The sequence below is a fragment of the Zootoca vivipara genome, chromosome Z2 (genome assembly GCF_965207765.1).
Source record: "Zootoca vivipara chromosome Z2, rZooViv2.hap1.1, whole genome shotgun sequence".
NCBI lineage: Eukaryota > Metazoa > Chordata > Lepidosauria > Squamata > Lacertidae > Zootoca > Zootoca vivipara.
This window is the reverse complement of record NC_142585.1, coordinates 43,431,684-43,456,910: the sequence shown is the minus strand read 5'-3', so window position 1 is coordinate 43,456,910 and position 25,227 is coordinate 43,431,684. Positions and strand designations below refer to the sequence as shown.

Here is a 25,227-nt window from a genome sequence, read left to right as displayed (position 1 = left end):
ATGAGGAGGTTCAGCTATTAAAGATCGTCATAAATCCATACAGAGTTGTGCATGTCCCCATCAAATCTAGCAATGTGCTAGATTTCCCTATTAAATTCTGCATTATATTTGCACATGACGTAAAATCTGCTTCCAGAAATATAGCACAAGTTTAGCACTCAGGAAAAAAAATCTGTTTGCAAATAACAGAGAAATGAGGGCTAAACTAGCACCATATTCTGCTATATTTCTGGTAGAGGCTTTTACACCACATGAAAGCTCAGGTATAAAGTAGAAATTAACGGGATATTGCTGAGAAGATGGAATATATGGCCATGTGAATGCAGGCCCAGTTAACCCTCCAGTGCAATAAGAGGAGGAGGAGGAGAAACTCGTAAGGTAAGTCATGTTGGGGTACTTATTATTCCCCTTTGCTGACCCCTCCCCCAACTTCTGGCTTCTGTCCTTCTTTTGAAAGGTTTCAGAAACTTCAGAGGAATCGGCCACTTCATGGGACGTTTTCTCTAGCAGCCTGTCTGCCCCCAGCGAGTCCAGAGCACATCTAATTGGTGCCAATGGAAAATGTCATGAAAGAGAGGTCAGGCAGTGTGTGGCACTGGCAGACACTGCTTACATGCCCAGGGTCACAGGGCACTGCGGGGAGCCTTTGTTTCAGAATCCAGCTTTCCTTCCAGACTAATTAAGTGGCAGCTGATTGGATTGAAAATGGCAGTGATGATTGGGTGCCATTCCTGTTAAAAAAACAAAACAAAAAAACCCAAACGTTTGCATGCCCCTCCCCCTTTAAAAATAAAACAAAATCTATTGCTCTTTTGTTCTCTTAAACAAGGGTTTCTTGCTTCAGGGCCTTTTCTTGCCCTCTTCCTCAAGGATTACTACACCGGGCACACTCCTCTTCTTTAGAGAAGCCTCGGCTGCTCAACAGTCAGCTACATTTCAGCTATTGAGTCTTTGCAGAAACACGCCATGAAGGTATAAAGCCTGTCCCACAAGACAGAAAGCTTGCCCCTGAATTTAAACTCTGCTGGGTTTGCAAAGTGCTGTCTAGATCAGGGGTCAGCAAACTTTTTCAGCAGGGGGCAGGTCCACTGTCCCTCAGAGCTTGTGGGGGCGGACGGCAGACTATATTTTGAAAATAGTAATAAAAATGAATGAATTCCTATGCCCCACAAATAACCCAGAGATGCATTTTAAATAAAAGGACACATTCTACTCATGTAAAAACACGCTGATTCCCGGACCGTCCCTGGGCCGGATTGAGAAGGCAATTGGGCCGCATCCGGCCCCTGGGCCTTAGTTTGCCTACCCATGGTTTAGATCAGGGGTCCCCAAACTAAGGCCCAGGGGCCGGATGCGGCCCAATCGCCTTCTAAATCCGGCTCGTGGATGGTCCGGGAATCAGCATGTTTTTACATGAGTAGAATGTGTCCTTTTATTTAAAATGCATCTCTGGGTTTTTGTGTGGGCTGCCTGGTGTTTATACACGAGTAGAAGATGTCCTTTTATTTAAAATGCATCTCTGGGTTATTTTTGGGGCATAGGAATTCATTCATTTCCCCCCCCCCCCAAAAAAAATAGTCCGGCCCCCCACAAGGTCTGAGGGACAGTGGACCGGCCCCCTGCTGAAAAAGTTTGCTGGCCCCTGGTTTAGATGTTTCTCTCGGAGTGTCCAGACGTGTGTGTGTGTGACTCCTGTAAGAAGCAGAGCATTGTTCACTACCCCAACCATCAATTAATCAATTCATGTTCTCATTTATTGACTAAACCTGCTTCTTGTCAGCTTTAAGCTTCCGGGGCAAGGGATGAATACGTGTTACTTTCACGCCTGTAAAATAAGCCCTGAAATCCAAGGATTCTGTTGCAGTGTGTTTAGTTAGTGCTGGGTCATAAAGTTTAAATTAATCTGTTTTTTAAAGGTCTCATGTTAAGTCATTTATCTCTTGGTGTGTATTTAAATGCAATGTGCACATTGTGCATGTTCCAAACTGCTCTTCAGGTGCAGAGAAAGTTACAGAGTTGAAAACAATTAAGTCTCCTTTAAAAAAAAAAAAGAGCCTCCAAATAATAATTGGCTAATACTAGCTGTATGGTATGGTTTATTTATGTACTGCTTTTTAGCCCCAAAGCAGTGAACAGCATGAATACACATTAATAAAAAAATAAATACACAATAAAAGTACAATACATAAAATATATCCATCAAAATGATATAAAATAGCAGTAGGATTTTCTAAGGCCGATATCATGGGGGGGGTAGTAGCCACTTACCTATAAAGGTGAAGGTAAAGGGACCCCTGACCATTAGGTCCAGTCATGACCGACTCTGGGGTTGCGCGCTCATCTCACATTATTGGCCGAGGGAGCTGACGTATAGCTTCCAGGTCATGTGGCCAGCATGACAAAGACACTTCTGGTGAACCAGAGCAGCACATGGAAACGCCGTTTACCTTCCCGCTGTAGCGGTTCCTATTTATCTACTTGCATTTTGACATGCTTTCAAACTGCTAGGTTGGCAAGAGCTGGGACCAAGCAACGGGAGCTCACCCTGTCACAGGGATTCGAACCGCCGACCTTCTGATCAGCAAGCCCCTAGGCTCTGTGGTTTAACCCACAGCGCCACCTGGGATTTTCTAAGGCCGATATCATGGGGGTGGTAGTAGCCACTTACCTATGGCAAGTAACATTTCAGGGGAGTTAGTTCAATGGTAGGAGTACATGTAAAAGGTCCCAGCTTTAGCCCCCCCCAACTTTAATCACAGCGAACTAAATGTAACAGTTAAAATATTTGAAGGCACACCTGTAATCTACATGCTTAATCCAGGCTCTGGTTCTTGTTGATAGGGGTGCCAGGGTGCCTAGCCATCCCTATGCGATGGGTATTTCTTCAAAAGGATTCCAAGGACTCATGGTTGGTCTTCCCCGAGCAGGGTTGTGCCCTGAACCTGAGTTCAGGGCTCATCTGGGGGAGGCGTGGTAGACACTCCTGCCTGCCTCTCTCCCAGGTGTTCAACCAAGGCTGACTTATAGTTGCTGCCCAGAGTCAGCGCTGCCTGCAAATGCTGCAGGAAGCTAGCCGAGCCAGAGCCTATGCAACCACTCACTTGATTTGTAATCAATAAAGTTGTGGCCTAAATTCTGCCAAAAACCAAACCAAAAAATTGAGTCCTCTTTGAATTCATTTCTAGGCTGGGGCCTCCACACGCAAAATGTTTTCAGAATACTATGAAAGTGTTATTAAATCATATTTCAATAATCCGCTGAATAATGTTTCACAACTAGATACTGTGTTGGACGGAAACTCTAGTACCTGTTTGAAGGCAGAGACCTGAAAATTCAAGAGGTAGTGGCATCAGTTTACAAGTAAAAGATTCAACTACAGTTTCAAAGCCATTTAAGCAATTCCTGTGTGTTAACGAAAACAAGCAACAGTAGTTCCAATTGTTATCTAAGATAATGGTGCAAAACGAGTGTCCAGGAAAACGTATTGAGCATCCCCCCCCCCATGTTTGATGCTGTTAAATTGAATTGGGGGTGGGGAGAAGGTTTTATGGTCACATTTCCAGGGGGTGGACTAGATGACCCTTGGAGTACCTTCCAATTGTAATTCTGCAGTTCTGTGATTATGTGATATTGGGTGTGTGTGTCGTACTGATGTATGTTTTGTTCTAGGTGGCTTAGCTTGGTCAGAATCAAGTATACACTTCCAGAGTTAATGCTAAATACATTACTTCTGGTAAATGAACCACCATAGCCAAGTGGGCTCATATGTGAGCAGGTAGTCATTAAAATCTCCTTATCCTAACCAGTTTAGGCTTAGTTAAAATAGGTTAAAAATACTTTTTAAGAATCTTAAAAGTGATTTTTGCTGATGCCTGTTTTGATCACTTACTGAGCTTTCCCCACTTACCTCATGGGATCAAGCTGAGATCAAGGCTTTGATATTTGTGATAGATACTTCGTAGAATGCAACACATATTTTAGTGTGGAACTGCAGAATTATGTAATGTGAGCACTTGCCCATCTTAAAAGGAACCTGTGCATCTTGGACCTTTTTTGGGCTGGGACAGTTCTTCACTGAGTGCATGAACTCTCAGCACTCATCCACACTCCCCCATGTCCTGCTGCTTTTCCTCCGGGGAAAACTGCACTTTGGCACTCGGTCGGAGCAAGCGGCCATCAGGCTTTCCATGGATTGCTATTTGTTCCAGTTTAGAGCTAAAGAGTGGGTTTTTCTTAGGAAAGGAGCAGGCCATTGGAAAAACTGCTCAGGCCTAGAAATTAAGGGTCAAGCAGAAAAAGCTCTCGGACCCAATGCTTTCTAGGCAGGGGACAAGCAGAAGTGTGAATGAGCCTACAATTCTATTTAGTCTGCCTGTAGGGAGCTGTCCAGACTTGCAGAGAATTCTAATCAGTGTGCAAGGTTTGCCTGCCAATTCAGTTCCGATTTTGAAATCCTTCCCTTCCTGGAACAAATATTTATTAGGTTTTGGTGTGTGTATTTCTCCTTAACTTTCAAATCTGTGTGACCTGTTCTCTGCTCTTGCTCAAACTGTGTTATTATAGCAGAATTGACCCAATTATTACAGGAAAGGAATATTTGATGTTCATGTGGTGTTGGCATTTTCCTTGTTTCCACAGCCCCCTCCCTGTTTCTTTTTCTTTTGGAAAGAGAACATTTTGGCCTTCTTAACTTGAAGGCAGAAAGGGCAACGGGCTTTCATTCAATTAGTTTCACGGTCTTTGTGTTGTGCAGTAGGGTTGCCAATTTTTCTTCTGCTAGTGCTGTATCTTGCACTTTCCCCCATTAAACTGACTTTATTAACAAGCTCTGCGGGAGAACTCGTTTTGGTCTTGATGGAGGCCCAACTGCAGCACAATAATATTCCTTGGAGCTGCTGCATATCTTCGCTCTGCATAGACTCAAAGGTTCTGCTGGCTCTGAATAATTTCTTAGGTGTCAGCTTTTTGGCATGTGGGATGTTAAGACAGTTGGTCCACAGAGAGAGGGCACAGAGAGAGGCAGAGAAAGAAGCACTGTCTGACCTTCATGGCTCTCCACTGCTGGGGTTGGTCTAGCATCAGATTTGGGCTGCAAAGAGCCTGTCTTCATGCTGTCAGAAATTATTTTAGCCCACACTTGCTGTGAGAGGCCCTTTGCAAGAATGACCTTGAGTGATGAAAAGGCTTTATGTGACTAGCAAAATGGATTTTGCTTTCTTTGTACCATTGTAGCTCATATCAAGTTCCAGCTTTTATGTGCTCTGCAATTCTAGTTGATTTCCCTATAAATGATTTTACATTGGAGTATACTTGGTTTTTTATACTTTTATGTAAAAAGCACATTAATTTTCTTTAGAAGAAAACTATATAGCTATTGATGTTTGTTAGAAGACAACATTTCTTATGTAAAATGTAAGGGGAAAATAGTTTTGTGTCTTTTGTTTAGTTACCGTACCTTCCTTTATCAATTAAAGTTTAATAACATTTCCCCTGCTCCAATATGTTTGGGATTGAGGAAGGTGGGCGGATTTAAGTGTTCTGTAAATGAGATCCACAAAGAAGGGCGAACAAAGGAGTTTATTTAGAGACTTGATTTCACAGCACCATCTTTGATGTTGTTCCTTCTGCAAATGTCAGTTACCTGTAGCAGGTAAATGTAGGTGAACCCCTGAGAGATGGCAAGAAGCATAGACTGGTTTCCCACAAACACACATTGTTCCCTTTTTAGCAAGGGACCACAGAGATAGGTATCATAAAGGATTGAGTCATCAATTCAAAATGGAGTGCTGTATAGGCAGGTGGGCGAGTGGGGAGATGGGAATCCCAAAATGTTTCAAACTAAAGCTCTTCCCTGGTGGGTGGGTGGGGGAATAGTTCAATAGAAGCTTCTCTTCAAAAAGCATGGCTGTGTGGCTTCTTTTACAGGAACATGTATAACCATGCTTTTGAACAGGAGTTTATTTTGAACTAAATATCCTAAGATGGAGACCTTATTCTAGCATAAAGTATATTGGGATTCCAGCCCTCCCACCACAGGTTAACAAAAATGTTTTTTTGCTGGCGAGACTGACTAGCAGGATCCGGAACCAAGGAGAAGCAAGGTTCCAAAGAGACTGGAGTAAATTTGTGGATTATATGGAAAAGAACTGTAGAAGTTTAAAGACACTTGCAGGACCGAAATAAATCCTACGAATTGACTTTAAATGGGAGGTATAAAGGAACTGCGAGATAAGAACTGAATAGAAAACCAAATGAGGGGAGGGAGGGAAGTCAAGCTCGGCAGAGCATTGAGAATGAGAGATTCGGAGAGAATTGCTAAAAAGATGAATGTATGTGTTGTATTGTTTTTTAATGTTTGTTTGTTTTGTTTAATGTGTTTCAATTGGAAAATTTAATAAAATGTCTTTTTTTAAAAAAAAAAAATGTTTTTTGCGCCTATTATTCAATTATTTATGCCCTCTATTGGTGGGGTGCTACCTAAGATGGTACTGAAAATGCCATTACTACCTTAATGATAAAAATTCTGGTCAGAGATAGTTTGAAGGCTCAAATCTGAAACTTTCTTTATCATGCCTCAGTATGGCGATTGAGATGAGAACGGGCTGTGATCATTCTCTTCACATTGTAACTGTGTTTTTCTTTTACTTCTCAGGTTCCCTGAAGAGCCCCGTGAACAAGACAGCACTTACCTTAATTGCCGTGAGCTCCTGCATCCTGGCCATGGTGTGTGGCACTCAGCTGTCCTGCCCACTGACTGTCAAAGTGACACTCCACGTTCCTGAGCACTTCATTGCTGATGGTAAGAGCATCAGCCTTGCCGCTGTGGTGATAATTGCACATACCCCAAGCTTCCTAAAGATGTCATAGGCCATCTGGGGCAGAGGGGTTTGGGGTCTTTATTTTAAATTGATCTAGCTCAGTGTCTCCAATCGGACGTTAGGGTGGCAGAAAACCAGGGTGTGCAGTTTTTCATAAAGGGACTTTTTCTCAACTTGTTATTGCTGCTTAAATTTAAGTGTGCGTAATGTACATACTCGATTAGGAATGTGTTATCTATAATTGCAGATGCACACATAACAAAACAAACAATGAAAATATAGTATCTATTATCCCATTTATATTCCCCCACCCCCCAGTAACATATAAGGATTTCTTTAATCGTTTTTTTATGTCCTTCCTTATGCAAATATAGTTTTTATTGCAAATATGAGATAAATAGTCATGAGCTCACATTAACAATAAGAATGATCCATCATTCCCAATTTATAATAAAATATACAGTACATTAATATATGCAGGCATATGTTCAATTAGATACCTACACAAGACTGGTGATTATAATATATACATTCAAATGTAGAAAGGGACAGTAAGATCTCCAGGCCATTGAGTAATGGATGATGGCTGTTTATCCTTCCAACCACGAAGAAGTCTCTGCTTCATTTTACTGCTTTGTTAAATGGCAGCACAATCAAATTTTACACTTGTGCTGTTTAGCAAGTCAAAGTTACTGTATTTACCGTACTTTTCCATGTATAAGACACGGGGGGGGGGGCTCAAATTTAAGAAAATGGGGGGAGGATTGCCAGTTGTTGAGCTTTTTTGAGGGGGGGGGATTACCCTGGGTTGTTCAACTTTTTAAAAGGGGGATTGCCGAAAATCACTTATGCATCGCTAAATCCGCCTTTCATCTATCCGCTCGCTGGCAGAAGCTACCAATCGCCCGCACAATTGCCGCAGCATCAGCCAATCAACACCAACCACTGACGCAGCAACCAATAACACGCACAATAGCTGCTGACAGCTGCGGCAGCAACCAATAATATGTCCACCCTATGCACTACCCATGTATAAGACGACCCCCAAATTTTAGCATGCAAAAACGGGGGGGGGGGACCCTAGTCTTATAGACGGAAAAGTACGGTATTTGTGATATTTTTATATTGCCCTTCTCTTTAGGGGTACTAGGACAGCTCAGCTGGTAGAGCAAGAAGCTCTTTGCCTTATGTTTGTGGGTTTGAGCTCCACGTGGGCGAAATATCCTGGCATTTCAGAGGGTTGGGCTAGATAACTTTCGAAGTTACCTCCAGCTCTGATTCTTAATGGTATCCGCCTATTCCCCTGGTCCCATCTCATTCTCCCAAAGTCCTCTTAATTAGGCCATTGGTTTTCATCCAGTGTTCCATGGCACCCTGGAGTGCCTTGAGGAATGTTCAGGGTAGCCCCACGGACCGTGCTTTCATTAAATTGCATCCCATATCTTCCTGCATTCTCTCTCTCTCTCTCTTTCTTCCTGAAGAACATTCAGGGGAACCAGCTTTAACTTGCAGCCAATTATCTTCCTGAAATAAAACAATGACAAAAAAAGTGGGGAAATGCTTTTGCATTAATGTTTATTTTCTTAAAATCTCCCCCCAAACAACAACAACAACAATAACAACAGCAGCAGCAGCAAATGAAAATCCTCCCCAGCTTCAGTAACTAACAGTTCCTTAGTTTTGCACAGGGAGTTTGAGAAAGACGAGGGAGGGAGGGAGACGTCACCATGAAAGTGTTCCACGAGTCAGGACCCTGCCGTGAGTCAGTACCACCTGGGTAGCACCCTTTGACAGCACCAACAACAGGACCTGTTAACAAATATTTTCAACAGTTTTGTGATTCATCCCTTGCTTTTTAATCTCATGCCAATCCTGCCAGGAATATGGGGATTTGCCTCATAGAGGTCAGGCGATTGTCCACTTGGCCAGTCTTGTTTACTGTGACTAGCAGCAGGACTCCAGTGTCTCAGGCAGAAATCTTTCCCAGTAGACGAGGCTGGTCCATTCGGGCAAGTGGGGCATTGCCTCACCAGTCTCAATCTGCCCTCAGCCACAACCCCTAACCACACTCAGTCCCCTACACCTGCGGAACGAATGCTTCCTGCAGACAACTGAGCGAGATGAACTTCTTCTGTGACTTGGGGTAAGGCAGCTTTCTGTGCCTCTGCCTTTCTTCTTACTTAAATCAAACCAAGGGTTGGGACTGCCCATGAGCACCCTCCTCATTAATCTCAGTATTGCCATTGTAGACATCTGCAGAGAAGAGGATGGGGTCAAACGTATAAGTTGGCTCTGCCTGTCATTGGCTCTGGTTCCATTTACCTCCGACCTCTCTGCCTTCTGCCCTACCAGTCCTAATGGGCACCAACCACCACTGATCTTTTCCCATCCCCTGCTACTGGATCCTTTCTAAACTGGAGTTTGACCCAAAGGCCTTCTGCATTTAAGACATGCATTCTGCCATTGAATTACAGGCAGAAAAAACAGCAAATTGCTACAGACATCACCTTAGTTCTTCAGTGTCCAAATGTAGCACTGTTCACCATACTTCATTGGGCTGACCTTGGAGTTTCTGTTTCCAGGCTATAGGTTTGCTAGGCTGGACTTGTTCACTGAACTCATCACTCACAGGAATTACTCAATGGAGGGGACTGGGAGGGCAACGCAGTGTGTGAATCAGCCTGAGGCAGCCAGTTTTTTTTACTGCTAGTGCCTCATCATATCTGAATTGCGGAGAAAATGGTATTTGCCTTCAGGGCTCAGGAAGCCAGTCTATTTCAGCATCCTCGTGTCATCCGAAAGTTATGCTACAGTGTGTGCAGGAATGCCATGAAAGGAAAATTTGGAGTGGGTGGGGATAGACAGTTCTGCCTGGAGCATAATATAGAGCTTTGCATGGGAAGGGCTGGTATATACTGTATGTTCCTGCGTATAAGAGTACTTTTTAACCCAGTAAAATCTTCTCAAAAGTCAGGGGTCGTCTTATATGCTGGGTCGTATTTCTTATACAGCGAGTATATCCCAGACGCTATATTTTAACTGGAAAAGTTGGGGGTCATCTTATACGCCCAGTCATCTTATACGCCGGAATATACTCTCTCTCTCTCTCTCTCTCTCTCTCTCTCTCTGCCATTATTGCAGTGTATTTAGGGATGTGGGTGGCGCTGTGGTCTAAGCCACTGAGCCCCTTGGGCTTACCGATCAGAAGGTCGGTGGTTTGAATCCCCACGGAGGGGTGAGCTCCCATTGCTCGGTCCCAGCTCCTACCAACCTAGCCGTTCGAAAGCACCCCCAAAAGTGGAAGTAGATAAATAGGTACCACTCTGGCGGGAAGGTAAACGGCGTTTCCATGCGCTGCTCTGGTTCGCCAGAAGCAGCTTAGTCATGCTGGCCACATGACCTGGGAAAACTGTCTGTGGACAAACACTGGCTCCCTCGGCCAGTAAAGCGAGATGAGCACCGCAACCCCAGAGTCGTCTGCGACTGGACCTAACAGTCAGGGGTCCTTTACCTTTACCTTTTTTAATGTGCTGATTTGTAAGGAAATGTTGCAGTGTATTTCAACAGCCTGTTGTGGCAGCTGTTCTTATCAAGTGTTCCAAGCAGCCTGATAGTCATAGCTGTCAAGTTCTCCCTTCTTTCCCTTATGCTGAATAGGCTTCCTTGCGAGAAAAGGAAAAACTTGACAGCTATGCTGATAGTGCTGTTGGGGCTCACAAGGGAATTCCAGAACGGAAGGAAGGGTCACCTCCCCCCACCCTTCACCTAAAGCAGAACTGGCTCCACAGTACTGAACACACAGCCGCTGGTGGTTGTGACTTCCCTGAAGCCCTTAATCATCAGGCAGGGATATCAGGGATCAGGCAGTCCTTATGGGATCCTGGACCCAAGTTGTAGAGGGTCCTCCAAATTAATTCAGTAAACCTTGTAGCACATGGGCAGCCAGTGCAAGCTTTTAAGCTGTGTTGTGTGCTGCCAGTTATCTGTCTGCACCAATGATCTAGCCACAGCATTTTGCACCAACTGGAGCTTCCAAACCAATCTGAATGTTAGCCCCACACAGTGTGTTGCAATAATGCAGTCTTGAGGTTGCCACTGCATGAGTAATTTTGGTCAGGCCAAAATTAGCTGGTACAGTACCTGGTAAAAGATACTCCTAGGCACTCCAGTGCTGCTAGCTAGGCAATTTTACCATTATACAAGTGAGCTCTGCTACTCAAAACCTTTTTCTTCTGGCTTCAGGTTTTGATGTTGTGGTGTTGTTGTTCAGTCATTTAGTTGTGCCCGACTCTTCGTGACCCCATGGACCAGAGCACGCCAGGCACTCCTGTCTTCCACTGCCTCCTGCAGTTTGGTCAAACTCATGTTCGTAGCTTCGAGAACACTGTCCAACCATCTCGTCCTCTGTCATCCCCTTCTCCTAGTGCCCTCAATCTTTCCCAACATCAGGGTCTTTTCCAAGGATTCTTCTCTTCTCATGAGGTGGCCAAAGTATTGGAGCCTCAGCTTCACAATCTGTCCTTCCAGTGAGCACTCAGGGCTGATTTCCTTAAGAATGGATAGGTTTGATCTTCTTGCAGTCCATGGGACTCTCAATAGTCTCCTCCAGCACCATAATTCAAAAGCATCAATTCTTCGGCGATCAGCCTTCTTTATGGTCCAGCTCTCACTTCCATACATCAGGTTTTGATGGTGTGTAGAAAAACTTTAATTGGTGGTGTGAGACACCTTCCCAGGACTGTTTCTATTTTTTGATGTTATGACTGATAAAAAGCCTCCTACGGTCACTTAGAAGCTGCTCATCTCTGCTGCTTTTTCTGGTTCTCAGATGGTGAACTTGCTAATTTCTGATGGGGGAAAATAATGAGATGCTAGAGCATTAGTTGGGAGCCATTGCCACTTTCTATTGCTCCCCCCCTCCCCCAAGGTGAACGTTCAATGTTTCTTGAATTCAGCTGACCTTATTAGCCCAACATGCAGTGAGCACAAAGTTCAACTACTAAGGGCAAATTTCATTTTCTTCCTTCTGCTGAGATCCTTCACTCAGTCAGTTCTAACCTTCACCTTTCCCCCCCCCCCTTACCACAAGGGCAAATAAAACAGCACCCTTCTCTTTTGGATCAAGTGTTTTGCGCAAAAACTCAAAACAGAGCAGGAGCATGGAGGCACTATGCTCGTTTCCTAGTGGGTGAGTCACTGTTGCTTTCCAGGATTGGTGAGGTGGAGAGGGTGTTGTGCAAACACTCTAGCAGAGCCCATCTGGCACTGCTGCTGGTATGTTTCCTTCCAGGGCTCAGAAGTAGGAAGAAGGCTTTGGGGCTGTTCCTCATAGCCACTTGTTCTTAGTGCAGGAGTAGGGAACCCTCCCCACCCCCAGTGCTGCTAGACTCCAGCTCCTGTTAGCCCAACATAAGAATATCATGCTGGATCAGGCCTTTGGCTAATCTACTCCATCATCCTATACTCACATAGCCAACCAGATGCCTATGGGAAACTAGCAAGCAGAACAGGAGCACAAGACCACTTTCCCTTCCTGTGGTTTTCTAGCAGCTGGTATTTGTAAGTCCTGCTGCCTTCAACTGTGGAGGTAGAGCTTATCCATCATGGCTATGAGCTATTGATAGCCCTCTCCTCCACGGATTTGCCTAATCCTCTTTTAAAGCCATCCAAGTTGGTGGCGTCACTGCCTTCTGGAGTAGCAAGTGCTGTAGTTTGGCTGAGTGTTGCATGAAGAAGTGTTTTCTTTTATCTTCCCTAAATCTTCCAACATTCAGCTTCACTGGATGCCTACAAGTTCTAGTGTTATGAGACAGGGAGACGAACTTTTCTCTATCCAGTTTCCCCAGGCCATTCATAATTTTATAATCTTCTTTCATGTCACCTTTTGCCTCCCCCCCCCCTAAACTAAAAAGTCCCAACCACTGCGACCTTTCTTCATAGAGGAGTAAATCCACCTCTTTGGTCATTTTGGTTGCCCTTTACTGAACCTTTTCCAACTCTACACTATCTTTTTTGAGGTGAGGTTATGAGAACTGTACATACTACTCCAAATGTGGTTGCACCATATAATTGTATGTCGGCATTATGATGCTGGTAGTTATCCTAGGGAAAGAAAGTAAGGGAAAGACAAATTGAGTGGACTCTTTGGTCCTGGTTTCCACAGTGGACCCTAGTGGTGGCATTTCTCACTCTCAAAAACTGGCACATACATATCCCAAGTGCAAATCATCCAATATCCAGGTGTTTTTTATACACTCCTTAAGTATGTTCCAGCATTTCCAACAGCAGCTGGGACCAAGCATAAGCCAACTGTATTGTCTACACCAGGCATCCCCAAACTTCGGCCCTCCAGATGTTTTGGACTACAATTCCCATCATCCCTGACCACTGGTCCTGTTAGCTAGGGATTATGGGAGTTGTAGGCCGAAACATCTGGAGGGCCGCAGTTTGGGGATGCCTGGTCTACACTGACTGGCAGTGGCTTTTCAGAATTTCAGGCATAGAGTCCCTTCTATCCCATATGCCAAGGACTGAGCCACTTTTATGCACTGCATGCCGCTAGGCGAACACAATTTAGGAGTTTTCCCACTGACCTCCCCCATTGCTTTCTAAGCCCCAAGAGAATACTTTTCCAATCAATATGGAGAAAACTGCTCTCCATTTTTCAAGCCCCAAATTGTTTAATTCCTTTTAACAAGCTAAATTAATGTATTCAGTGCTGAGAAAGAAGTTAAACTAATAACACTTCATTGGGTGTTATTAAAAACTTTTAGCCCCAATGGTATCCCTAAATGGTTTTCTGTAGTTTTGCTGTCAGAATGATTTGAAGCTGTTAAAGAAACAGCTCTCAGTGTCTCTGTTTGTCAAGGAGAGAAACTCTGGAGGAGTTTGCATAAACTCAACCCAGCTGAAACACAGCAAGAGTTCATGCGTACAACTTTGACAAGGCTTTTGTGAGCGGCAAAGTGCTGTCCCCAATATTGCACTGCAATCTGGCTCAGCTTGAGCTAGGATGAAGAGGGCACCGGGAGAAAACACCTTACAGCGCCCTGGCAAGAAAGTGCAACATTTCAGAATAGGAGACAGCTATTCTTCCAGCCTCATCTTGGCAGCTAAGGATGCCGCTCCCCATTGAAAGTCCCCTACACACACACACACACACACACACACACACACACACACACACACACACACTTCAAATGATGTTTTACAATGTCATTATAAATGCCATTCTCATTCTACATCTAGCTGTTCCACTGGGCCCCCTCTCTTCTTTCTCTTTAGAAAAGTCATTATGTCTGAATTGGAAAACAGCCCATTTCTTCCCCATTTCCAAGGATATTAATCTGTTTTACTGGTATTTCATTGGCAGGCCTGTGCAAGTGTTCTGAATACTTGCATAATTTGCTCAGCTGCCTTTTTCCCAAAGGGACTGGCTTATAAGTGATTCCATTTTTTTGGTAATATTATGGGGACATGTTGGATTTCATTTTATTTCAGCTTCTTTTCTCCCATTCTAAGAGGGAGCATGTTTTAGTATTTAGAGGATGGTAAGACTGGAGGGCTGGAGGGGGAGAGATTTACGTATACCTATGATTATACTACTAGCACAGGGGACACACACCCTATGTACATTTCACCATTTGCCCCCCTTTCATTATCTTTTTTAGTCTTACATAGAGAATAGCAGTGTTGCATGAAGCATTTTATTTTATTCATTACCCCCATCAACCAACCAAACAACCAAGCAAACAAACAAGCAACAGAGTTCAATCTTGACTGTGTCTGTTTGAAACAAATCAACTTCAAACTATGATTTATGAAGCTGGCTTGTTTCAGCAAACCGTAGCTAATATTAACCTCAGCTACATGCAAACCCTTTCGGTTAACCGAAATTGAAAGCAAAACCTTTTGAACTTCTCCACATGGCCATGCTGGTGGAGAGGAAGTACACAAGCTCAGGTGGGAGTCTAAGCTCATTTCCATTCATAATAAGTTATGACTTACTATGATCTTTGAATGCCATCAAAGTGCAAACCATGATGTGAAAAGCCTCCATATAATACTGTTCTTGCCTGATGTTGTCCTTTATGTTTAAGATGCCATTCCATTAAATAGATAAAATTACTACTTACAGTTTCCAATCCACCCAATTTTTCCTGTGTGTGTTACATAATAGGCTCCCCAAAGAATTTGATACTCCACTGCAGTGTGAGATTTACAGACACACAATGCATGACTTAAAGGTAAAGGGGCCCTGACCGTTAGGTCCAGTCGCGGATGACTCTGGGGTTGCGGCACTCATCTTACTTTACTGGCCGAGGGAGCCGGCATACAGCTTCCAGGTCATGTGGCCAGCATGACTAAGTCGCTTCTGGCGAACCAGAGCAGCGCACGGGAATGCCGTTTACCTTCCTGCCAGAGCGGTACCTATTTTTCTACTTGCACTTTGACATGCTTTCGAACTGCTAGGTTGGCAGGAGCTGGGACCGAGCAACGGGAGCTCACCACGTCGTGGGGATTTGAACCGCTGACCTTCTGATCGGCAAGCCCCAGGCTCTGTGGCTTAACCCACAGTGCCACCCGCATCCCTAATGCATGACTTATTGAAGTCCAATTTTGCGGCTCACATCGGTTAGGGAATTGTTAATCTCTCACTAATCTTTAGAAGATGAACCCTTGGAACTTTGATCAGAACTAAAGATGCCTAATGAGAGAGATGTTCCTATGTGTTCTGGGTCCCTTGAAAGCATTGTCATGCTCACAAAACCTCTTGGGACCTATGTGCCATGCTTGTGTATTTTGGATGATGCATCAATCTCTGATGAAGAACATGGCGTACTTATTGCAGGCAAGCCATGGAAGTAGCATGACACCTGAGACATGATATGTGTCTTAGTAACCCAAAAGACTTGAAGCTACACAAAATACCTGATCACTTTAAACTCCAGTTTCAATAACCAAGGGGGAAGTGGAACAGTGTCTGGGGAAAGCGATAGAAATGATGCTTAGTAGACACACTCTGCAGGAAAGCAAAAGAGGTGGGGCCAGGCCAGAAGGACGTGAGTGGGAAGGGCCTTTCCTCTTTCACAGTAAAGAGTAGGAAAGAAGCAATGCTGGCACAAAATATTGGGAACTTCATAAGGTTACAGTTAAATGGAAATGGATGCCAGCTCCAGAAGCAAAATGTGGGGGAAGCTATTTGATTGGGGGCAGCTGTGAGGACTCATTCTGTGCTCATATTTCCTTAGTTATTTGTTTGTGGGTTTTTGTGTCCTCTTTCCACTCTTTGAACCATCTCTGGGCTTGTGCAGCTGCTCCATCAACATGTCAGGGACAGATGGTCCCATTCCTGCTGGATGTGGTATGAGGGCAAACCAAGATTTCCTGGAACAGGCAGCTGACCTCTTTTTAAATTATTGGCATAGAAGACTGCAGTTTCTGTGTTTTGGCCTGACACCAGTGGCACCATGTTGTTGAATTAGAGAATACCTTCCCTGGATAAAGGGGAAAGCAAGGCATGGGTAGAAGGTGCCTTGAAATGAGGAGGATCATGGGAAGAAAGTAAAAAGGTAGCCTGTTCTGCAAAATACATTATTATTTTTTAAAAAAAACATTTTAGGTCCTCTAGTTTTTAGCCTTCAACCTAATAGTTTTTTTTTTTTTTGAGTTCAGGAGGTGGGAGGAGGAAAATGCATGCTTACTAGAAATAGATAAGCAGATGCACAGGAGATGAACTTGAAACATTTGAGGGTATATCCTGTGCAGCTCCAGATTTTCATCTAACTGTGGCTGCTTGAAAATTTCTGTCTCCTCCTCCTCCTCCTCCTCCTCTATTATCATATTCTTGGAGGAATTTTGATATACACAGTAAACAAAATAAAATAAAATATTTGAGCAGAAGAGTTAGAATACATTTTTTAAATGTCAGATGAATGTATGGAATGCATTTTTAATGCTTGACAAAATGCCATAAATAAAAACCATTTGAAATGAGAAAAGCACAATCCATATGTAAGTGCAGAAATTTGGAGAAACTGCAGGAGGTGGCTGGAGAGAGCCCTGCCAGATTGTGTGGCTAGTCAATGTTTGTTGTTGTTGTTAAAATTTGTATACTGCCCTGCAGATCCCAAGATGGTTACAACATAAATTCACAATATAAAAACACAAATGCATATTAAAAACAAAAGCAACCCAATACCCCCCGCCCACCACAACACATTTTTAAAGGGCATTGGATGTCAATCAGCCAAAAGCCTGGTTAAAGAGGAATGTTTCTGCCTGGCACCTAAGGTTATAATGAATGTGCCAGGTAAACTTCTCTGGGGAGAGCATTCCACAAATGGGGAGCCACTGCAGAAAAGTCTCGTTCTCATGTTGCCACCCTCTCAACTTCCTGCACAAGAGGCACACGAAGAAGGGCCTCAGAAGATGATCTCAGGGTCTGAGTAGGTTCATATGGAAAGAGGCGGCTCTTGAAGTATTGCGGTCCTGTACCATTTAAGGCTTTATAGGTCAAAAACAGCACTTTGAATTGGGCCTTGAAACTAATTGGTAGCCAGTGCAGTTGGACCAGTATTGGTGTAATAGGCTCAAACCATCTTGCCCCAGTGAGCAACCTGGCCACTTGATTTCTGCATCAGCTAACCGTCTTCAGAGGCAGCCCTACGTATAACGCATCGCAGTAATCCAACCTAGAGGTTACCAGAGCATAGACAACAGTAGTTAGGCTATCCATGCCCAGATAGGGGCACAGCTGGGCCACCAGCCAAAGCTGATGGAAGGCACTCCGGGCCACTGAGACTACCTGAGCCTCGAGTGACAACAAAGGACCCAGGAGTACTCCCATGCTACGTACCCTCTCCTTTAGGGGAAGTGCAACCCCATCAACAACAGGCATCCGGTCTAGGAAACCACCCACTAACAGAGCCCCAGTCTTATCTGGATTGAGTGTCAGTTTGCTGGCTCTTATCCAGTCCATTATCAAGGCAAGACACCAGTCCAGCACTTCCACTGCCTCACCTGCAGATAATAAGGAGAAGTAGAGCTGAGTGTCATCAGCATTTTGCTGACAACATACTCCAAACCTCCTGATAACCTCACTCAGCTGTTTCATGTAATGTTGAACAGCATAGGGTATAGGGTTGAACCCTGCGGAACCCCAATTGAAGGCTCCATGGGGTCGAAGAGCACTCCCCAAGGGTCATTCTCAGTAAATATTCATCTAAGTAGGTCTGGAACCACCATAAAGTGGTGCCACCCACCCCTAACTCGGGCAGCCGCTTCAGAATGACACCACAGTCTTTGGCAGGCATCCCCAAACTGCGGCCCTCCAGATGTTTTGGCCTAGAACTCCCATGATCCATAGCTAACAGGACCAGTGGTTGTGGAAGATCCAGTCCAAAACATCTGGAGGGCCGAAGTTTGGGGATGCCTGGTATCAAAAGCTGCTGAGAGGTCGAGGAGAATTAACAGGGACACATTACCTGTCTCTCTCCCAACAGAGGTCATCATACAAGATGGCCCTAAAGCACTTTCTGTGCCAAAACCGGGTGTAAACCCTGATTGAAATGGATCTAGAAAATCAGTTTCTTCCAGGAGTGCCTGGCCTAGTCCATGGCCACCCACTCCAGAACCTTGCTCAGGAAAGGGAGATTAGCAACTGGCCATTAGTTAGTTGGATTTTCTGAGTCCAGGGAAGGTTTTTTAAGGAGTGGTTTTACCTCTGCCTCCTTCAAACAGGCAGGGATCACCATGTGTTGTGAAGAGGCATTAACCACCTCTCTGGCCCAGCCAGTTGTCCCCTCCCTGCTGGTTTTTATTAGCCACGAAGTCCTGAGCCACCCCAGAGCCAGCTACCTCAGCATGGATGTTGAAGTCCCGCAGAAACAGCAGTCTGGGAGTCCTCAACATTGCCTCCAAGATCAGCTCATGTCAGGGAGACTGCTGGGCAGCAAGACGGTGGTAAATCCCTAATCTGTCCCGATTGATCAGTGCAAGAAATACACACTCTAGATCCACACCCCCAACTGGACAGCCTGGAGAGGGAGAGAGGGAGAGACAATCTCTATAGACCACAGCAACTTCCCCTCCCCAACCCTTGTCTGGCCTGATGCTGCACTGAGTACCCAGGTGGGCACAGGTGGGTGAGACCAACTCCACCCTGTTCACCCACCCAGGTCTCAGTGATACATGGCAGATCAGCCTCCGCATCCATAATCGGAGGGAGGTCTTTCTACAAGCCAACCTGGTATTCTTCAAGAGCAGCTGCAAACCCAAGGGCTGGCTGATATGACAACCACAGTTTCCCAAGTTGAAGGAGGGGCTGCCACACATCAGACACTAACTGCTTGTGTCATGTGCCCCTTACCTAGCCTTCCCCACCTCTCCTACCTTGAACCATTGTAATTGGGGCACCCCCTGGTCTCCTCCACTCCTCTCCTCCCAAGCACATCCTGCAAAGCGCCTTTACAAAATAAGTTTAAAACAGAACAGTTAAAAGTATTAAAAGCAAATTAAATCAGTCTGAACAATTGGGACATAACAGCAAACCCCAACCTAAGGTTTGACTGGCTGTCTCAACTTCCAAGGTTGCAGTTAACTTCCAGGGTTCCACCCAATAGAAGAGAGTCAGGCAGGCAGGCAGGCAGGGAGGGGGCAGGTCCCACAGGACTCACAGCAGGCGCTGTAATAAAGAGGGAAATGTCTTGACCTTACACTCCTTTGGTGTGCCATTAGTGCAGTGGGTGCAAAGCTTGAGCTTTCTTGGTGACAAGCAGACCCCCCTGCCCTCCCAGACTGCTGAAGCAATCAGATTCTCAGTCTCCTGTGATTCCTAAAGTTTTGAGTAATGATAAAAGTGTCCTTCATTTCTCATAATATACTGCATTATATAACAACACTCGGGTGGCTGCAGATCTTCTAACATGGTTGTTAAACAGAAATATAAGGCTAACGGTTGGGATTGAAGACGCAGGGGCAGATGGATATAAGGTTGAGAGAAAACTCCTGCTCAGTCCAAATGATTAATCCTCCATGAATTTATTGCATATGTCTCAGTTAAACTTGGCAATAAGCTTCTGTGCCATTGCAGTAAGCAAGTGTCTGAGAGCTGTGGGCTGGAGCAAAGGACACCAGTGGGCTGGGCTGGGAGTTTGTCCTTGCAGAACAGCAGCTTGAAATACGATGCCAATTAAAACAAGGCCAGTGTTTTTACAACCCTCCTACATGTTATAGATGCTAGGAGAGCATTGCTGAATTTGTTAGTGAGAGAGGCTGATAGGAGGGTGCTGCAGCCAGTGGTGTAGCGTGGGGGGCACTGAGGGGATTCAACCACACACACACCCATGATGGGCTCCCTCGTCAAGGCCGGAACTGTGGATAGAGAAGCTGTGCTGATGGACATCTTCAGTGGCAGAGATAGCAAATACGCCCCAAGAAAGGTACTTTAGTCACATGCCTGCAAAACCTTATACACCTGGATCAAAGCATTGTTCTAGAGCAGCTTTCTCCAGCCTACAACCAGGTGTTGTTGGGCTACAGCTCCCATCATTATCAGCCAGGATGGGGAAAGTTATGCTAATTGGTGACCATATCAAATGATCAGCACTATCCTGTCCTACTACGGGAGGACTGGAATATTAATGCACTTTGTAAAGGTTAGTGGATGTTTCTCCAAACTCTGTAGTAATGTTAGAATTGTGTTGTCTCATCAAGTTTTTGTTTGTTTCTAAAATGTATACCTCCCCACTTTCAGTGGCAATTAGCTTAATACCGAAATCCATAAATAAAGCGATGGTAGCACATTGAAAATGACAAAACAGTAAAGGATGGAAAATTAATAACTGGCTATTAAGGGCTTAAGAGTTTCAGAAGCTTTTAGGAAAATGGTCTGACGGTTGGTCCATCAGTGTTCTTATCACTGACTGGCAGTGACTCTCCTGAGTTCAGGTAGAGGGCATTCACAGCCTAGCAGGAGATGCCAGGTATCAAACCTGGGATCTTTTTGCATGCAAAGCAGATGCTGTACCACTGCAGTACGCTCCTTTAAAAAGTAATACAAAACAGAAATGAGCTTGCCTGGTGCTAGAATGACAGTGAAGGAGGCCCCAGCCAGATTCCCCAGGTTGGGGCCCACCACCAAAAGCCATTCTCCCTGGTTGCTACCTACCCTGATTCAAAGAATGAGGGTTCCCTGGTAATACAGTCTTACCTCATGTTGCATCCGCTTCAGGTTACGTGTTTTTGTGTTGCGTCCTGCGGCAACCCAGAAGTACCAAAGCGGATTACTTCCAGGTTTCACCATTTGTGCATGCGCAGAAGCGCTAAATCACACCGCACGCATGCACAGATGCAGCACTTCAGCTTGCATCATTTCTGTGTTATGGACGGAATGGATCCCGTCCATAAGATGAGGTTCCACTCTATCCTCAATATATGTCAGTGTGCAGGCAGTGCAAGACTTGGTTTTTTTCCCCATTTTTGAAAGGGGTTAGGGGTATAACAGAATGCAAAAGAGAGAATACAGAAATTAACAAAGTTTCCTTCTATATGCAAAGTCTAAAAGTGGTGTAATTCTTTATTTCCTTGACATCTGAAGGTAGGGTGTTCCACAGGGAGGGGCCACTGCAGAAGACCCTTGGAGGAGGACCTCAGTGTCCAGGCTGAACGATGGGGATGGAGGCGTTCCTTCAGGTATACTGGGCTGAGGCCATTTAGGGCTTTAAAGGTCAGCACCAACACTTTGAATTGTGCTCGGAAACGTACTGGGAGCCAGTGAAGATCCTTTGGACCGGTGTTATATGGTCCCAGTGGCCATGTAAGAGTCACCAGCTAGATAGTCACCAGTCTAGCTTGCGCATTCTGGATTAGTTGTAGTTTCTAGGTCACCTTCAAAGGTAGACCCACATAGAACACATTGCAGTAGTCTAAGCGGGATATATGCACCACTCTGGCTAGACAGTCTGCATGCAGGTAGGGTTTCAGCTGGCATACCAGATGGAGCTGGTAGACAGCTGCCCAGGACACAGAATTGACCTGCGCCTCCATGGACAGCTGCGAGTCCAAAATGACTCTCAGGCTGCGCACCTGGTCCTTCAGGGGCACAGTTACCACATTCAGGACCAGGGAGTCCCCCTCCCCCCTTACTAGTTTTCCAACAGAACACAAATGCATACAAGTTATTCTGGTTTGCAATAAATTTGGCTTAGCTTCTTTTTTTTTTTTTTTTAAAAAGCAAATTAGAGTGAGGGAAATGAAACACTTTTTTTTCAGGAAGGGGAGTTTTCCAAGAAACCAACCAGTGCTTTTTAGTGTAAGGGGGGGGGCAGGCAAGATCTGATAAAATGAAATATAATGGCCTGCTTTTGCTGCACATTGTAATAAGAAGCTGTACAAGCATGGGTAGCAAGTTGCTGTTGTCTTCCTTATGAGCTTCGTCACCCAAGAGCCTGACCCCCCCCCCCCCACTGCCTCAGAGATATTGAGGATAGATAAGTCTGGGTTCTTGAATCGCCACAAGAATGCAGTCAGCAAACTGCAAATGCTGCACCCCAACTTTCATTATTCCAGACTCCTGGCCATGCTGTCTGGGACTGGTAAAAATTCAAGCCCAACAACATCTGGAGGGCAACACATTGGTTGCCTGAGACTTCCACGGTGGATAAGAGAAGGAGGCCTCTGTTTTCTCTGTTCTTGGGTATGCACCATTAACCATTGCACTTGAATATCTCCTCAAACCAGCTGCAGCCTGAGAGGACCCTTCTGCCCACCAAACTCTTTAGGAGCCACATGAGATATCCTGGCTGTGCTGGAAAGCACACCCGTATGACCCTGTTAACTGTTGAGCGGTCTTCTTCTAAGATACCGGAAGGCCTTTTCTTTGCTGCACACACACCTACTTCTCTCTGCAAAAAATACTTAAATCTTCAGCTTCCTCTAGGCTGGTGCTGGAATTCACATTCGGCCTGATGTATTAAGCCCTACTGGGAGCTGTCCTTGGTCCTGATAGTCTTGCGCTCTGACTTGTACATTGATTGGCCTCGCACTATTTTAGACCTCTCTCTTGCTATGTAGAAATATACTTGAAGGGTATATGTCAGGGGTGGCCAACTCCCAAGAGACTGTGATCTACTTTCAGAATTAAAATCTAGCAATGATCTACCTCCCGCTTCAGGTCTCAGATGTTGAGCTTTTTAAGGGAGGAGGAAAGCCCTGTTTTGGGGTGTTCAGGTCAAAGTTAATGAGCTTTTTTTAGGGAGAAGGAAAGCCCCATTTTAATACTTTCTGAGGAGGGAAGTTCCGTTTTTGGTGGGGTTAAAGGCAAGGGTCAAAGGGAAAAAGTCACTCACAATAATATCGCTTTGAATGAAAAATCCACAGAGAGAAAGCTCCGTCTTCCCTTCCACTGATCAGACAGCAATGGAAGGTGGGGCGAGGGGGTGAGGCACAGTCAGTTTCAAAGACACTGAGGAAAGGGAGCCAGAGATCGACCCACAATCTACCAAAACCTTGTGGGGATCTTCCAGTAGATTGCGATCTACCTGTTGGACATCCCTGGTATATGTGTTTGAGATTGTGTTTGGAGGCTGATTTTCACATTTTTACCAGATTAAACTTTACAGAATAAAACAGAACAATAAACAGCTGTCCCCAGCTCTGACTTCCCTGATTTACCAGTAGGTAAATAGGTCTCATCTTCTCGCATTCTTATATTGTCACTTAAGATCACAAATGTAGGGTTTAACTCATAACCGCCAATGTTTTCATACCTTTATAATTCATCTTAGCATGTTCTACAAATTTACTCCATTCTTTATGAAATTTCTCGTCAGACTGATTTTTACTTAATGAGTAAAAAAAAAAAAGAGATTGTGTTTGGAGGCAGGTGTTTGAACAAATTGTGCCGTATTTTTTTTTAAAAAGAAAAGTAGTAAAAAAGTTATTTCTCCCTTGCGAGTGATTGGAGTATAGCCTGGCCTTCTCTAATGAGAGGCTGTAATTGCCCTGAGGTTTTATATGCATCATGCATGACTGTGAAATGCTAAATTAATGACAGAGCAGTGAAAAAACACAGGTTTGGTATTGCTAAACAATGGAGTAGAAACAGCTGATCACTGGCCAGTAAGTTATATTTGAATGGGTCACTGACTAGCTGGCTGATGATGATGGACAGGCTTAGTGAAGAGAAGGCCTTAAACCCAGTTAATGATAGAAATATTTGCTGTTGTGGAAAGCTGGACCTAAAAGACTAGGAAGGTATGCTGGTAAGATCCAGCCACATTGGTTTTGTATCTTGTGTCCAGGATGGCAAAGTGCTAAATGAACACCATGTCATGATTGGTGTGCAGCTGGACTTTAAGTGTTCCATCTGAAGATTGTCTCCACCATGATGCTCTCAAAATTTGATGCAGGTATTGCCCGTTTTCCCTTAATTTTCCTCTTGATCTCTGCAGACAGAAATGCTGGGCTTGGAACAACTTTGGTTGTTTTAATTAAATGTGTTGCTTGAAACTGTTTGTTTTGACAAACTCAATCTCTCTGTCTTTCACCTTCAGAGGTGACCCAGTGTTATGTTTGTTTTTTCAGGTGTTTACACCTATGAGTGTCAAGTTCTCCCCTCCCCCACCAATCCCTCTGAAACAGTTGCTTGTTACATCTCAGAACTAAACAACCTCCAGTACATGATTGCTGCAACAGTGTGCTGAAGACTGCAAATTGCACAGTAATTCACTCAGTATAAAAGATTAGCTTCCTGTTTGTTGACTTGGTTCATTGGCTTGTCGTCCCATTTAGCATATAAGAAATAATAAAGTATCTTTTGAAATAAGGCTGCTTCAATAGGAGTATAGCATCTAGATCAAGGGAAGTAATAGTACCACTGTATTCTGCTCTGGTCACCTGAAGTATTGTGTCCAGTTCTGGGCACTACAGTTCAGAGGAGGGCAACCAAACATGTCCATAGGAGGGCAACCAAAATGGCCAAAGGCCTGGAAACGATGCCTTATGAGGAACAGCTTAGGGAGCTGGGTATGTTTAGCCTGGAGAAGAGGATGTCATATAGAGGAGGGAGAAAAGGTTGTTTTCTGCTGCTCCAGAGAAGCGGACATGGAGCAATGGATTCAAACTACAAGAAAGAAGATTCCACCTAAACATTAGGAAGAACTTCCTGACAGTAAGAGCTGTTCGGCAGTGGAATTTGCTGCCAAGGAGTGTGGTGGAGTCTCCTTCTTTGGAGGTCTTTAAGCAGAGGCTTGACAGCCATATGTCAAGAATGCTTTGATTGTGTTTCCTGCTTGGCAGGGGGTTGGACTGGATGGCCCTTGTGGTCTCTTCCAACTCTATGATTCTATGAATTAAAAAAGTTTACTGCTATAAAATCCCCCTTTTTCTTTCTTGACACTGTATAGAA

General features: G+C 44.6%; 1 protein-coding gene and 1 pseudogene across 2 annotated transcripts in view; one reads left to right on the top strand and one right to left on the bottom strand.

Annotated features, from left to right (window-relative positions):
• Positions 1 to 25,227, top strand: part of ASTN2 (astrotactin 2) — a 608,691-nt gene that overhangs the window by 272,683 nt on the left and 310,781 nt on the right. For both annotated transcript variants that reach the window (XM_035112940.3, XM_088665019.1), the window contains one exon: positions 6,653 to 6,799. In XM_035112940.3, the coding sequence (XP_034968831.3) occupies positions 6,653 to 6,799 (147 nt within the window). The remainder of the gene's footprint in view (positions 1 to 6,652; positions 6,800 to 25,227) is intronic.
• On the bottom strand, positions 17,191 to 18,731 carry LOC148686655 (uncharacterized; annotated as a pseudogene).